The sequence below is a fragment of the Molothrus ater genome, chromosome 1 (genome assembly GCF_012460135.2).
Source record: "Molothrus ater isolate BHLD 08-10-18 breed brown headed cowbird chromosome 1, BPBGC_Mater_1.1, whole genome shotgun sequence".
NCBI classification, from domain to species: domain Eukaryota; kingdom Metazoa; phylum Chordata; class Aves; order Passeriformes; family Icteridae; genus Molothrus; species Molothrus ater.
Window position 1 is genome coordinate 8,057,040 of NC_050478.2, and position 16,838 is coordinate 8,073,877.

Consider the following 16,838-nt stretch of genomic DNA (forward strand, 5'->3'; position numbering starts at 1 on the left):
ATAAATGTCTGATCCTGAAATCTTTGCTCATACAAGTAGATCTTTTTTACATAAGCAAACCTACACATTGTAAGGATTTATCTGAGAAATTTTTTTCTCCTATTAGTGAACTCTGCCAGCTGCAAGCCTTTGAAGTCTGTATACTATAGCACAGCTGATGTGAGATATTTTAGAGTCTGGCCAAAGACCCAAGATGATGACAAATGACATTCAGAAAATAAAAGAGCTCTCTGAGTGTCCTGCAACTTTTGTTTTCCTCAGTCCTAAGCTCTCCCAGCAAAGAGAATGTTTTGCCTCAGTGTCTAAGACAGCTCTGAGCTTTCCAGCAGGGCTGTGGGACTCTGTACCACAAGCAAGGACATCAGCAGGTGTCCTGTTCAAAACTCCCCTGGCTGTATCTTTTCCCTCCAGCCTGCCACATTTTTTGATTTTCTGCTGAAGGCATCTGTTCATACTCATTTTGGGGGGCTTGTTTCTCTGTTATCTGACAACACAGCATGGTCTATAACCATGACCAAGCATCCCAGCCTCAGGTCAGAATTTATATATCTACATCATTTTCTCCAACCTACTGCCAGGATATTGGAAGACAAAGTGTCTCAGTATTCAGTGACAATGTATTACCAGGTTTTTCAGATCTGCAGGCAGATTCAGTCTTCCAGTGCTTTCTCTTTAAGGAATTATATCAGTTTTAGGACTTCATCAAAGCTGGAATAAACTCTAAGGCTGCATGCATCAGCCAGGTCTCAGGTATCAACATCAGAAGATTCAAGAGCTCTTTGGTATGATTGGGTGAGGATGAGAAAATGGTAATTTATTTGACATCATCTGACACAGGTGGATCTAAAAAGGACACTTGTCCTAAAGTAAATGCTGGCTTGTGGGGAATTCACTTGTATTCCAAGACCTTCCCTGATACCAACCCACCAGAGAATCACCTTGTGTGAAGAGTCCTTATGGATCTGAATGCTGAAAGTAGATAGGATTTAGGGATGTGCCCTCTTGCAATGCAGGGAGTGAATTGCACAGGCAAGAAGGAAATCACATCAATCAGCATCAATTTCTGCATTTCATAGGTAGAAATCCAGTGCTGTCACCTCTGTGCCTGTTTTTCAGGGAGCTCATGCAGTAGTGTGAGGATTCAGTGCTCGGTTTCAAAGAGAGGAGTTTGATTTGATATTTGCAGGATGCTGTGCCTTGTGTTTATTGATGTGCCTCATGTTTATCTGCCTCTTCACTGAGAGCCCAGAAGCTGCAGGGCTGTTCTGGACACCACTCTGCAGGCTTGCCCTCCAGAGGGGCAGGGAGCGAGTGATGCTTGCTTGTGGTACTGATGATGTGCTTGGCATGGCCCCTGCTGGGGCTCCCAGCACCATCCAGGACATTTCATGGTTTTTTTGGCATAAGCATTAAAAAAAAAAAATGTGTAAAACCAGAGTAGCCTAGGAAAAAATAACTTTCATCAAACTTGCTTAGTGAAGCAAGTATTCAAGATATTTCTCATTTGTTCTCTGGGACAGGATACTTTCTGAGAGCTGCTGGACAGCAAAAATGGTTCAAAGATTTGAGTAGAAGCCAAATGAAATTTGGATTTCTAGGAGATTTATTTATTTAGTTGCATATAGTAGCAGGACAGAATTTCAAAAAGTGATGCCCTGTATGAATCTGTATAAAATTATTCATATTTAAACCCTGATGTCCTGACTCCTGATCACTGTAAAGGACTGCTGTCACCATTGCAAAATCACCACCACTTAAATCACTGGCATTGACTCTGCTGTTATTATTTACTACTTAGAAAATAAGTAATAAACTGTCCCCTGTGGGATGAGCTGCTGTGCAAGCTGCCCAGCTCCTCCTCAAGGTCCACTGAGCACAGATTGTTATGAAGATGCAACTTAGCAGGTCATACAAACATGAGGTCAACTTTATGCCTTGACTGAATACAGTTTTATTTCCTGACTGACAGGACCTGACAACCCTCTCTGATATCACCCAGCACCACTCCCTGCTTTATTTATGTAGAAATAAAGCCACAAAACACCCCATGCCTTGTGTCTGGTTATAATGATGGAGAATGTCTCCAGCTGACCAAGGTGTCCTCATTAATGGCTGTTCTAAATTTAGCCCTGGCAGATCCTGTGTGCCCCCAGTCTAATCAAAGACCTGGTGGCCATGGCAACCACACCGAGCATCTGGGTGTGTGAGCTCTGCCAAGCACCATCACAAAGTGCAGGGAGGGAAACACAACAGCTCCAAGTGCATTCGTGCTTTGTTCTTTCCTACTGCACATTTTGAAGTGTTTAGGAGAGCTTCTCAGCCACAAATGTTAGACTGTTTTTTTGCAAAAAAAAGAGCTCTATTAACACAGGTGGCAGTTACTAATCTCTTTTTTTTGTTTTGTTTTGTCTTTTTCTTAATTTTGTTTTGCAGGTGTATCAGCATTCATATACAGCGTATTATGTCCTCAGCAAAATACCTCATGGGTAAGCAATTTTTCAATGTCTTCATTTAAAAACTCAGCCATTAAGAATCCAGCAAAACAATGTGTGTGGTGACAAATGGCTGCCTGTGACAGCCCTCTGCAATGGCCTGGCTTTCAGCTGCAGCATCCACTGAGCTGTATGCTGTGCAAAAGGTGAGGAAGTCTGGAAACAGAAGCACTCAGCTTCCCCAGAGAGCCAGACTACATGAATTTCATATTCCAGATTTCAGGGTTTTTGTCTGGAATATGGATGTGGTGCTGTCTGGCTGAGAGCCATGGTTGGCCACTCACCAGAGCCCTGGAGAGGAGAAGGCTCTGAGGAGATCTTACTGCAGCCTCTCAGTGCCTGAAGGGGGCCTGGAGTGAGCTGGAGAGGGACTTAAAATAAGTGCAGTGTTAGGACAAGGCTCAAACTGAAAAAGGGCAGGTTTAGACTGAATATTGGGAATAATTTCTTTCCTCTGAATGTTGTGCAGCCTGGCCCAAAGGAATCGTGGCTGCCCCATCCCTGGGAGTGTTCAAAGTAAGGTTGGGTGGGGCTTTCAGCAACCTGGTCTGGTGGAAAGTGTCCCTGCCCAGGGCAGGGGGTTTGAAACTGGGTGATTTTAAGGTCCCTTCCAACCCAAACCATTCAATCATTGTAGGATTCTTTGATTCTTTAGCTTTTATTAGTTGCAGTTTGTTCCCAAGTATGGTTGGAACATGGAAATTAGGAGATTTCTCACCACCAACCCTGTTAAAGCTGTAGTGTCCATGTGACACACTCCAGACTTCTTCAGCCTCTTCCCTGCCACAATCTGCTCTTTGTTTTTTGCTTTCTTTTTTCTTTTTTTGGGAGAGGGTAGGTTTGTATGTGTATGTATGTGATTTTTTTGTTTTTGTTTTGGTTTGTTTCAGTTTGTTTTGTTTGGTTTTGTTTTGTTTTGTGTCAGTTGCTTGGTAGGTTGGTTGGTTGGTTGGTTGAGCTGGCTTTTTTCTTGGAATTTACTCAATATGCTTAGTTTTTTGAAAACTCCATCTTTCTGCCAATATATCTGAGTAGTAGCTTGTGGGCTGAAAGTGTTCAGCAACAGGATGAAGCCACAGCAGGAGCACATAAGCTTTGTATCTGCAGCATACCTGGCTAAGAGCAAAAAAGGCTTGACTGACAGCACAGCTCTATTCCAGACAAAACAAAGGTGGAAAAAATAGAAGTATCATGCATAACATGTATTAGAAATGCTAAAAATAGCAATACAGTGGTCCAAGAAGTTTTCTGCTGCTGCATGATCCTTCTTCGTCCCTGACAAGCAGATCCTTGTTCCCCCCAGCTCCAACTCTGCTGTGCACCCACCTGTGGCTCCCCTTGCTCTCTGTGTTTGGTTGGGCAGTGGTGCAGGGAACTGAAGGGTTGGATATGTCAGAGGAGAAGTTTCCAGCATAAAGGGCAAATCTGGAAAGTGAGAGCACACCAGAGGGCACACAGGTGTATCAGGCATTGGTGTCCCCACAGCATGATGTGGTGGTGGTGGATCAGGAGGCCAGGAGCTGAAGAAGGGCTGGAAGGATCACTGAGTCTCCTGCTGGTAAAGGTGTGGTTTTCAGAGTTTAGGCTTTTAGGCATTGTAAACTACATTGTGCAGTGGATATTTCATTGACCTTCCAGGTGATGATGGTGCATGTGAGTGGTGGAAAGAGCAGCACTCTGCCATTTCCATGGGACATGGGCATTCATCCTTACCGTGGAGCTCTGGGTATATTTTAGGGTGGTGCATGAACAAAGAGGGTCCAATATGAATTTCGTAGTCATTCACATCCTTCACTGAAATAAGGGAAAGAAAACTTAGTTACTTCAGGTCTAGGAGGTGACCAGTGAACGTGATGTAACAGGTGGTGAAATACATCAGCTGACAGAGGGTCCTCTGTTGGATGAAGGGATAAAAACCTCTTCATCACCTATTTAACATTTCACACAGGAATATTGCTCTGATGGATATCTGTGGATGAAGGTTGTTGAGGGCAGGGCACAGCACAAGGTTCAGTTCAGTTTGACATTCCAGCTTCTTTGGTGATGATGAATTTGCCATCCACAGGCAGCCATCCTTGTCCTCCACCTGTCAATAACAGGAGTGACAAAATTCAGCACTGAGCAACGACCCCTTTGCCATTTTCACAAAGTGTTTTCAGCTTTTCCTCCTCTGCAAGCAGGCACAGCTTTCACCCTGTTGGTGTGTGCCCGTGGCCCTCGGCATCTCTCCAGCTCAGCAGCCGAGGCAGTGACTGCTGGGGAGCAGCCCCAGTCCCCTGCACAGTGTCCCTCCTGCTCAGCAGACATCACTCCTGGAAACAGGCTGTGACAGTGTCCCTTTCCCTCTCTCTGTCCTGTTCCCCATGCTCAGCTATGATGTGGAAGGCCTGGCAATTTAGAATTTGCACCCCCTCATGCCCTTGCTACTCCCCTGCTGAGGCTAACTAATAAGGAAGCCAATTAACCTAATCTCTGGCATCACTTTTTAAATAACATGCCATTAATCTGCCAGCATAAATTGGTTTTTAAAGGGAATTTTCTAATTATTTTTGCCACGTTCTGCATGCTCTCCAGATTCAGGCTGTGCCTGAAGTCAAAAAGAGCTCATACCAATGTTTTTCCAGATTTCATTTTGAGCTCTCAATAAGTTTGACAAACCAATTTGGGAATGTCCTCAGTACCTATGTTCCCAAATGGTATTTTACACAGCAGTGCAGCATTTTTCCACAAGAGCTGTTGCCAAAGTAAACTCCTCACACTGGCTCTGTATAGGACAACTAACAGATGCCACTGACACAGACTCAAAGGATCTGATTTAAATATTAAAACAAGCCCGAGGTAGCAGAAAGAGATCACACGGATTTAGTACCTCCCTTCTGTTCTTTCAGCTTTCTCACAGCCTCTTGGTAAATTGGGGGTAAAACCCTCCACTGCTTTTGATCTAAAATTTTCAACAGTCGATCTGAATTTTATTTCCATATCTTTTATTGTAAAGAAAGCAAGCAAGCAGTGCTGGGTGGCCTGGGAGTCACTGCCCCACTCAGGGCACACACCACTTACAAGTTAGGCAAAGTATATATACTGGTTTTATCCTACAAAGCATTTCCCAATGTGCTTGGTTAGTCCAAATCAGCAAATATCAATAAACTGGCATCAGCAAATTTCATAATCTTTCCAGGTGGCTGTTGGCTTCCTGTCCTGCTTGTGGTCGTCTGGAGGGAGGCCTTACACTGCTGTTTGCAGCATGATTTAGTCAAGTGCATCAAACTTTTTATTATACATAAGCATTTAGTTGCTTTGTTGTGATATCTCTTAGCTTTACCAAAACTTCCTCTATTTTTTTCTAAGCACGAGTCACTTTGCTACCTCATCTCTTTCACTCCACTGCATTTCTTTTATTTTAATGCTTTATTTGGTGTGGTGGTGTTCGCAGGACAAGGGAAGAGACGAGAATCTTGACTCCATGTTTCAGAAGGCTGATTTATTATTTTATGATATATATTATATTAAAAGACAATATATTAGAACTATACTAAAAGAATGGAAGAAAGGATTTCATCAGAAGGCTAGAAAAGGAAAGGAAAGGAATGATAAAAAAATCTTGTGACTGCTCACAGCCTCGACACAGGTGGCTGTCATTGGTCATCAAGTAAAAACAATTTCACATGCTGGGTAAACAATTCTCCAAATCACATTCCAAAGCAGCAACACCTGGGGAAGCTGAAGTTTCTCAGCTTCTCAGGAGAAAAGATCCTGGCAAAATGATTTTTCATAAAATATGTCTGTGACAATTTGGCTATTTGGTCAGAAAGTTCAAAACCTTTCTTTGTCTCTATTTTCAACACAGCAGACACAAGCATTCGCTCATTCCATTGCCAGTTGACACGAATCACAAACACATTTTTCACACTTTGGCTCATTTGCCTTCTGCTTTCAGTGGCTCGTGGCTTGCACGGGGGCTGAGAGCCGCGGTTCCCGTTTTCCTGGGTGATGCGAGCAGGGTTTGTGTTCCATTCCTCTTTCCTCTCGTCCCCGGCTCTGCTCCTGCTGCTCTCCCAAAATCGCGCTGCTGGCTCCGGGTGCCACCTAGTGGAACCATCCCTGCGCTCCCTGGGCTGAGCATCTCCGTCCTGCCCCCCTGCTCCCCTCCGCTGCTTTTCAGACGCAGCTCCTGAGAGCGGCCTCCGTTAGAAATGTTTCTGCAAGGCTCTTCTCGTAACCCCGCAGCTGCACTCGCAGCATTGCAGTTGCCAACCGCTTGTAATTTATAGGTACTGAGATGCAGATGCAGGGCTAGACATGGAACAAGGAGCTCTCCTGCAAGGTGCTGGGGAAATGTGGAACTCCAGCTCCACATACAGTTATTTACTGATATAATTTTTAATTAGTTAATAATATTAATTTCATTAATTAGAGTTATTTATATTATATTAATTAGAGTTATTATATTAATTAAAGTTATTTATATTTTATTAATAAAGATTATTTTATTTATTAAAATTATTATTATATAATTTTAAAATATTAGTTATTTACCAATATTATTTTTATTTATTACTAATATTATCTTTCCTAATTTTGGAAAATAAAAAAAATCTAGCCATACAGGCAACAACCTACTTAGGAAAGCTAGGCACTGAAAACTGTTTTATTCTTTTTTGCCTCCAGTATGAATTATCTTAATCATTCACATCCTTCACTCAAATAAAGGAAAAATAACTTCGTTACTTCAGAGTTTTTATGGTCAGGCTGGGCCTGAGCAGGGTGTTTCCCTAACCCAGTTGCAGGATTTCCCTCACCAGTGTTAAGGTGTTTTCCCACCAGTGCATGCTGCTGGACCACTGGTGTGATCTGGCATTGCAGGTCCTAAGCAAGAGCTAATTTTGGATAGGATATCCAAGGGGATACTTCTGTATTTAATCTCTTGCTGTGGCCAGCAGAAATGTTACACTTTTTTTACAGTTGTATTTGCATTCCACCAAATAAAGCCCAGCATAAAACATGTTTTTTTCAGACCTCCCAGCACCCACCAGTTCTGCATGAACCATTTCCCTGTGGACACAGGCCTGTGTCAGGGATTGGTGCTGACCCCCTTGTAGGAGCTCTTAGCACATCCAGCTGGGACTTGTCAGTGGGAGCTTCCAAATGTTCTTACCAGGATCAGGGAGAAAATCAGCAGTTTTTCCCCCTCCTCACTGATTATGCATTTGAGAAAGAGGGAGTTGAGTTACTCCTAAGCAGAATCCATGTTTCTCACTGGATTTATGTGTTGGACTCAGAGGAGCATGGCAAGCACAAACAGGAGTGCTCTTGGAGCTGAGCTCAGCTCCTCCTGCCTGCACTGCCAGGGCTTTTACAGGTCTGGAAAATCCTGCACAAGTGCCCCATGCTGAGCCCCAGTAACTTCAAGAGAAGTCCCAGGAGTGGAGTGAGTGCACAAAACGTGCTGGAGATCCACAGAAGTGATAACAGGGAGAGGAACTGAGCCAGTGCTTCACCGGGAGTAAATTTTCAAAGTGCTGTCTATAGATCTCTGTGCAGAGCTCCCACTGTTCTTCCTGCCTCCTTTTTTTTTTTATTTTTTTCACCAGCCACTGGCAGGAAAGAAATGGGCTTTAAAGTTAATTAGAGAAAACTTAATCAGTTTTGTATGTATCCTATTGTATATTTCAAAAGACAAGAAGTTTACCCTTGCACGTGTTCCCATTTCCACGTTCACAGTAAAAAGAAATTGTGATTCATTATTTAAAATCATAGATAAAAGAACTTCAGGGAACTGAATTTACTTCAGAAACCTGCCCATTGATCAAGTCTGCTCTATTTTATTTCCATCTGGCCTGTTAGTCTGTAGCACTAAAAAACCCTGTGCCTCAGTGTCCCCATCTGCAAAGCAAGAAGAGAAATTGTAGCTGACCAATGGGTGCAAAATGTGGTAATTGTTGTACAGACTGCTGCACAATTTCACTCTAACATTTATAAACTTGCACTAGTGCCCACATTTTATTTTAAGAGGAAAAAGTACAGAATTTCATAAAACCCGTTTTCAGCTAATTAAATTTTACTTAGAGCAGATGAATATTTTCCCCCAAGAATGATCTGTAGAGGTTGAAATAAAATCTTTATGAAAAGGTATGTAAAACCAAATGAAAATGTGAAATTTGTTGAATAAGTAAAAAAATATATTCTGTAGTTCATGAAGAACCTGCTATTTCTACTCCTCTCTCCTCCTTCTCTAACAATTCTCATCTTATAGATTCTATCACATTTTGAGATAGTTTATATAGTTAATTAAGGCACTTCTGCACAGTGTGGTGGCTTTTATGCCAGACTATAAATAAGAACATCCTCATGATGTCAGATGCTTTTTCAGTTGCATTTTGACAGCAGAAAACTTGGAATGGTTACATTTGGTAGCTTGATGGTGGAGCTTGACCTTTCATCCTCTGATGTGGACAGGAATTTTTCATCTGAGTTTGCTGGCATTTGGCTCAAGCCCTGGTGGAGCTGTTTGGCTTCTTGCTTTTTATAATCCTCTGAATTAAACACTCTGTAAATCACTGGAATAGTGGTTAAATCACACAGCAGCTTTCTGCCTATGAACACATTTTGGGCCTCTTTGAAAAGAAAGAGCCAGCATTTCATTAAGCAAAGCTGCTATTTGAGCATCACTCAGCTCCAAGCTGTGGCAGGTTGAAAGCAGCTCAGCCTGGGAGGCAGCTCAGGAAGGACTCTTGGCTGTGCTGGTGGGAGGAAATCCACTTCAGCAGCTCAACACCACATCATTTCCCCAGGGGATTTGCTACTTGCTCACCCATGCAGGTCACTGCACAGCTTTTTTTTTTTTTTTAATTAATGTGAAATGTTCCTTTCTTGTGTAGGCAAAGCAATTCCTACCACACATTTCTTTCTTCCAGAATCAGTTGTGATGTGGGTGGACACCTTAGAAACCATGTATAGTGATAATAATAAGGAATGGTCCCCTGAGGGGAGGATTTGATATTAAGAATTAGAGTAATGACTTAAAAAAAAAAAAAAGGCAAAAAACTTGGGTAATTAATAGTTAGACACAAATGTTAGCACTTTAGCAGAGAAAAGCCCAGAAACCAACCTCCTTATGTTACAGAAAAGGTCAATAGCTTATGGCTCATCAAAAAAGAAAAAAAAAGGAAAAAAGGTTTGAAGAAACTCTCCCATTGTGATCTTCTGAGACAGCACCCTCAGAAAGGGAGGCAGGGTTCCTATTAAAGTCTAAATAGTGAATAAAATGTTCTTTACTGGTGAGAAACATGTCTGCAGATGGAAATGTTTTCATGTCTCAGGATGAATGAACCCCCTCTGGATCCCAGGCTGTGGTCAGCCCAAAGCACAGTCACTGCTGGGGGGCTCCAGCACCAAAAATCAGCACCAAAAATCAGCTCCTTGCCATGCGTAGTCCTCCTCTTTCATGCTCAGTAAGGTTGAGTTAGTACAGAATTTTGACAGAAAAAGGAAACAAAGGTGGATGAAAGGGAATTTATGAAATGATGGTGCATAGCACTGACTAACCACAGCCTGTACAGTTACTGCTTCCATGAATCACCTTCCCAGGAATAAAATTGTAGGTGGATTTTCATAGTGGGAATCAGGAATTCTTGCTGGCATTTTTGCCCTGATGTTCAAGGTCCTGGATGGAGTTTCCACTGGGATACAAACAAGAAACACAGGTTTCCCCAGGGAGCTGTTAGTGCTCCACTGCTGTGGGACTGCAGAGCCACCCTGCAGGGTGAGCCTGGATTATTCCTTGCTGTGGTTGGGTGATAAACTTTCAGCCCATTAAACACTGGGCTGTTTGATTACACAGCACAAAGAGTATGATCCTACAAAAAGCAGACTTGGTTTGTTTGTGGACATGCGAAAAAAAGTCGGTTTTGAGGACCCAAACCTGCAAGATTTTGGCCATTTCCTCCTGTTGTGGGGTTTAATTGGTCCTGGGCTCTGGTCACATGGTGAGGGCTATATAGGGACCTGTGCCAGCCACTGAGGACTGTACAGTGCCCAACCTCTGAGAATTGTGTAGCAATCCATGCCACACCTCTTGTGCACCCCACCACGTCCTGGGGCTCCCTGGTGTCCTTGCTGCTTGGTGCTGTGACCCCTCCTCAGGTAATCACTAGCCAAATTTAGCAAAAATGCCCTCTTATCTGAAAATGGGCATCCTGAACCCCTATGGAGCTCAAAACATATGGAGAACAAGGGTAAGGGGATATTTTGGAAAGCAAGAGAAGACCTCTGGGTGGAAAATGGATGCCAGAATTTTCCTTGGCACAGTGACCACTGAGAAAATCTCTTGGTGGCAAAGGTGTAAAATACTTGGCTGATAGCCCAGGCTGTGTCACTCCAGCCCTGATGCCTCTTCACCCCTTACCCTGACATTTACTGAATGCTCCACTAGAAATTTGAGGAGATAAGACTGGAATAGAAAAAGTTGCTTTCCTGTGTCACACATGAGGAGGAGATAAGAGGAATGAAGGGATCTTTATGCAGACACCTGAGAGCAGATATTATATGTTATGTATGTTATATGTTATACCCCCTCTCAAATGCAAGTATTTCCTCTTCTGTGGGTACTTCAGGTTTCTACATCTCTATTTTGGGGCAGAAATGCAGAGCTAGAGTGGTGCTTTTGTCCTCTGAAAAAGAGAGTATTTTACCACCACTTTCAAACCATACCCAAAAACCAGGCTAATTGTGGTGGGGTGGTGTGTGAAAGTGATCACATCACTGATGATAAGAAATGGAAATAATGGCACAAATAAATGTAGGCCTTGTTAATTTTAACTGATGATGACACAGTCTGTGTGGGGAGAGGCTGTTTAGAAAGGTGTCTTGTCACTCTAGGACACGAAACAGAAAGACACGGACACTGGATTTTCTAAGTCATAAAAAGAGAGCTTTTAATTTCTGACTCTAACATTTATAGATTTCCAAAAGTGGTCGTGGATTGGAGGGTGACAGTGCCACCTCTCCAATGACACTGGACAAACCAACAGTCCATCAAATTTCTCGTCTTCCATAAAAGAATGCAAAACAATAAGGTATTCAGGCAAAGTGTGTGAGAAAGTTCGTTACAAGAATTTAAACATCAGAAGGCTTTGAAAACTTAAAAAAAACAGGGTGACAGTGTCTCAATACCCCTGAGAACCTACACACAAGCCTCCAGGACCTCCTGACATGAGTAGAAGTAAGATTTGCTCAAGGACTTAGTTTTCAAAAAGAAAACAGAGAATCCTGAGTCACTCTGGTTTGGTTTGAAACCAAGTAGCACAGGCTGTTGTATTATTATTATTTTAGAGCACAAGCCCAAGAATCAGTCTCTTGCCCAATTAGAAGTGTGACCCAGCAGCCAGTGAAGTCTCATGGTAACGAGGCCCTTCTGCTGTCTCTGGTGGTAGGAGATCATTTCTCGATCTCATTTTATGTACTAATAATCCCAGATTGCTCTCTGCAGGCATCTCATCACGGTGCCATATTTTTATTAGGGTTTGAAAGTCAGACAAGGTCAGCTGGATGGAAAATGCTCAGGTTTCATCACAAACATCCTTTCCTGTAGATTGGCAGAGCTGCTCAGGCTCATCCTTCCCACTTCATTCTTAAACATCTCAGTCCTTATCAAGCTATTTCTCTTCAACCTGCATTTTCTCCCCCCATATTTTGAATAGCTGATCTTTGGCTAGCTGCAATTCTGACTAGCTTTCTTTACAGCATTCATATATTTTGATTTTTATTTTTTATGTCTCTGCTGTAGAAAAATACTAATGAAACCCTGGTAAATCCAGTGCCTTACCTCATGCCTTGCACAGTGCTGAGGTCAGAGCTGACTGAGAAAGATCTACGGAGTAAAAGAAAATTACATGAGTAAGAGAAAATTGCTTTTAAGTGGTTGCATTTATCACCTGAGTGCTATCGCCTCTCATTGTCTCTTTAGGAGACAAAATATTACTCCACTAACAAAAGTTCCATTTAAAAACACTGTAAAAATTCACTCTGTCTTCTGTGATTTAGAGGGGTCACATGATAAACATGATAATGTCATCATTTTAAAAGTAATGTTACCAGTACCCAAGGTCCATTTCCACTGTTTGCTTACTCGGGGAAATGCAGAGGTTTTGATCAATGTTTTGCAGCCTGCATCACTGCAGCTCAGGGCTCTGTACCAGTCTCTGATGCACTTTTAAATCTCTTTTTCTTTCAGACTAGAAGGGCAGGTCCATGCCATCATTTTATACCATTACCAGTGGAAATTGGTGGCTCCTTTTCTGACAAGTGATTGGTTTTTGTGTCGTTGTCCATAGCAGGGCGGCTGGAAATAAATTATTTTTAAAGTCCCCCCAATCCAAACCATTCCATGATTCTATGATTTTAAGGTGCTATTAGTGAAGCGCAAGGTTTTGCAGGCTCAGTACCAAATATTGCATTGATGGGGGGGTTACAGACACAGGCAGACTACATTAAAAAAAGACCTCTGAGCTCATAATTGTTGGCCTGAATCCAAAAGAATTGCCAAGTTAGAGACAAATGTTTTAGATTCCCTTCTTTATAGCTTTTATACGTTAAATCCATGGAATTAGTTCATCCTGGAAAAAATGGTTGGTGAGCACTGATGTTTTTAAGAGCAGCTGAATGAATTGATGTGAATCTGCAGTTTAAATTAATAACTTCAAATTACTTTCATCTCCTCCTTCTACATTTGTTCATTGAAAAGATTTTTTTCTTTTACATTGCTGTAAAGAAAATATGTGTGTGTGTGAGTGAGAATTAAATATTTAATAGTGGATGAGCCTAGATGAATGGAAGAGCCTTTCCCATCTAATTAAACACTTTTATTAGAATTCCAGGAGTGTTCTTTTAGTTGCATCTTCTAACAGTATGATTTCTTGATTATCTGTTCTGGCAAGTCTTTATTCCCATTTGTATGATATTTTATTTTATCTCACTGTGAGTCTCAGCAGGGCTCTGTATCTCCTGGGGAGAAATTTTCTTAATGGCACCTGTCTTCTCTTCTCCTTGGTGAATTTTGAAGTAAACAAGTCATTTAATAGTGTCAAGTCATTAAAAACAACTCATTAAAATGGTGTGTGTGCTACTCATGGAATTGCATTCCTGCCTCTTAGAAATCTTTCTCTCTTCCTCCATATCCTTATCTATGGTTCTTTGTAGATTTATTAATTAACCTGTATGTTTTACATCCTTTTATTTGGTTTTGCAAATTTCCTCCAGTTTGCTTTTCTTTCCTCATCATGCATCAAAAACTCTTAATATTAAGACGTTTCCAGTTGTTTATTGCTCTTCTGAATTTATTCTTTACTTTATTCTCCATTTTCTTTCCCTTTTTCTAAGGAAGAAGAAATCTGTCTTAGCTGCTGTCGGATTTTATGTTATTAGAGGTAGATGTGAAGACATTGGCTTCTGGTTCTGAGACAAATAGTTTAGATAGAGAGTTTTTTATACTTAACCATAAAAAATGCTTAAAAGACTGTGAGCTGATGTCCTTAGGACTGTTGTCTTTCAAAATATTCAGTGCTGGCTTGATGCAGATTACAAGAGGAGATATTTCTGCTGTCCCCACATGTTTTTGTAGCTGTCTTCATTTCTTCAACCTTTATAAACTACTGACATTTAACATACTAATTACACAGTAAATATTTTCCAAAATTATGACCTAGTGAAGGAAGGAGGTTTCAAATTTTTCCCCAGTAAAACATATATACATAGTTTACATTATTTCTTTAAAGGATGGACATATCAGAGCAGCCTGTGGTGAAAATTGTTGCATTTTTTTTCACAGTGGCAGCATATTCAAAGAATTTCCATACCAATCCTGTTGTTCTGTATTTGAAATTAAAATGAAGTTATGAAAACAGACCTTAGAGCAGCAGCTTATACCATACCCCAGAATCTGACTGCTTTTATCAGTTTCTGACATTTTCAGTCTCACATTGTAAAATATTCTTCTTGAAGTAAAGTGAGCCACTCCCTCAATTACAGGGGAAAATTTATGGGTATTTTTAAGTTGCTTTTGAAGAACTTTATATAGAAGAGTTAATCATGTTTCTGCTCAGAAGGAGAACCAGTGCCACAATGTCTCTGAGGGAAATCTGCCTTCTTTAGGAGAAAATGTCAGAAGAGGGAACATACAGATATAAAAATTTCAGAAAAAAACCAGGACAAACTGTTTCAAACAAGCTCCTCATTAATCACTGTAATTTTTAAGGTCAAATGCAGGTAACACATGATTGATTCGTTTGTTTTATTCCACATCTTGTTCTGAGCTCAACTGCAAGCAAAGATGACTTGGCAGTCAGCACTCTGTCTGCACTCAGCAACTTTCCTTGTTTGGAAATTTTGAGGGGAGACTTTTTGACAATAAAACTTCACTTAAATGAGAAAATTTCCCAATTTATTACCTCAGAAATGGTTTTTGAACATGGTGCTGAGGTCATGCCCGTGTCTGGAGCAATTTAACAGTCTCTGGTCCAGACAATGTCATTTTAATGTGGAAGAGTTTATGTAGCACCTGCTGCATCTTCTGTCTGGTCTAAAATTTATTATTTCCTTCTTTTTCAGCTATAAGATCAATCATTTTAAAAGTAGAAGGAATAATGGCAACAGTTTAATAAGGTCTTGCCAGTTCTTTGGCCAGAAATTAAGATTAAGGTTGTTTTTTGGGAGGAAATAGTGAAAATATTGTGAGGATGCAGCGAACTTGTTCCTTCATCCAAACCAGGAGCCAGAGATGTACAGACTGCCTTCAGAATTGCCCATTTCCAAACCAGCATCCTGCACAAATGAGCTCACAAGGGACAGGCTCAAATCCAAACAAGCCCTAATTATGAGGGTCTGTGAGGAGCACTGGCTCTTCGGAGAGGCTGAGATGACCCATAATATTGATTGATTCGGGGGAAAAAGTACAGAGGAATTTTAAGCAGGCTGTTTTGGAGGAGAAGGAAGGGTTTAGCTGTGGAGGACTATAGCTTAATAGGAATAACGTACTTCCCAGAAGAAGCTGAGTGGCATGAGATGCCATTCATCTGTAAAATGGAAGAGTGCTCCTGGCACACAGGTGTGCATTTGGCCTGACTCCCCTACAGGAATTTAACAAAGGAGAGTTAAATTCCCAAGTAGCACGAGATAATTGGAATGTGGTTGATAAATGCTCTCCAAAAGGGTTTTTTAGTTTGAGGATCCCAAAGAGCTTTCTCAAAGAGAGCATCACAGAGTTATGCCAGTCCTGCCCAGAGCATCTGTGTAGACTGTTCTCCCTCCCCATTCTCCCTCTGGCTGATAAAATATCCCAGAGAAGTTAACTTATGGTTAGTTAGGACACAATTTGCCCAGAGAATGCCCTATCCCTGGAAGTGTTCAAGGCCAGGCTGGAGGGGGCTTGAAGAAACCTAGTACAGTGGGAAGCATCTCTGCCCATGGCAGGGGGCTTGGAATGAGATGACCTTTCAGGTCCTTTCCAACCCAAAGCTACCTGTGAGTGAGTCTTTGATAATGGGTTTGCATCTGTGAGTCCTTGATAATGGGTTTGGAATGGGTTGCCTGGGGCTTCCAGAGCAGGAGTCCACGCATATTCCACCATGGAGCATGCATCAAATGGAGCCCAAATACATCTGTGGGAATTTGAGCTTTCACAGAGTGAGTGAGCTCCATTTTTATGCCACCTTTGGGCCTGCTGACAGCACAGGTTCCCCTGGCCACTGCTGGTGCAGCCCAGCTCCAGATAACTCCTGAGGTTTGTCTGAAGCCTGAGAGATCAGGCTTGGCCAGGAAAATCCTCTCAACCCCTTGCCCATGGCGCTGAACTTTGCTGCAAGTGGATGAGTGAGTGTGGCTGCTTCAGAGAAGATTCTCCTCAAAAGATGAGAAACAAGCCAAGATGAATATGTGCATCAGTCAGGAGCATTTGTGGGGGAAAAACTGGGATTTTGGTCCACTTTCATAGCCTGTGGTAGAAGGAAATATCTCACAGCATGAGGTTGGATGTACACAAGATTTTGCTACAAAAGAAGCTTCCCAGACATATGAAACAACTTAGAAAGAACTCAGGAGATGCAATTCTGGCTTTCCTTGGCTATACAAAGAATGAGATGACTTTGCTTTTTGTTTTGTTCTGGATTTTTGGGGGGGTTTTTGGTTTCTTTTTTGTCTGCAGCACAGCTCTTTGCTTTTCCTTCTGCCTTATCAGCTACCAAAGCTGGTTTACGAAGCATTTTTCATGGTGTTAGAGTTTTCCTCTTCCAAAAGATGATGCAATGAACAGAACTGACAGGACTTGTGTGTGCTCTGGTATGAATTATTTGCTGT

General features: G+C 41.8%; 1 protein-coding gene across 1 annotated transcript in view; it reads left to right on the forward strand.

Moving 5' to 3' along the window:
- Window positions 1–16,838, forward strand: part of DPP6 (dipeptidyl peptidase like 6) — a 417,816-nt gene that overhangs the window by 294,135 nt on the left and 106,843 nt on the right. Inside the window, 1 exon segment of the mRNA XM_036398554.2 lies at window positions 2,434–2,486. Within this exon segment, the coding sequence (XP_036254447.1) occupies window positions 2,434–2,486 (53 nt within the window).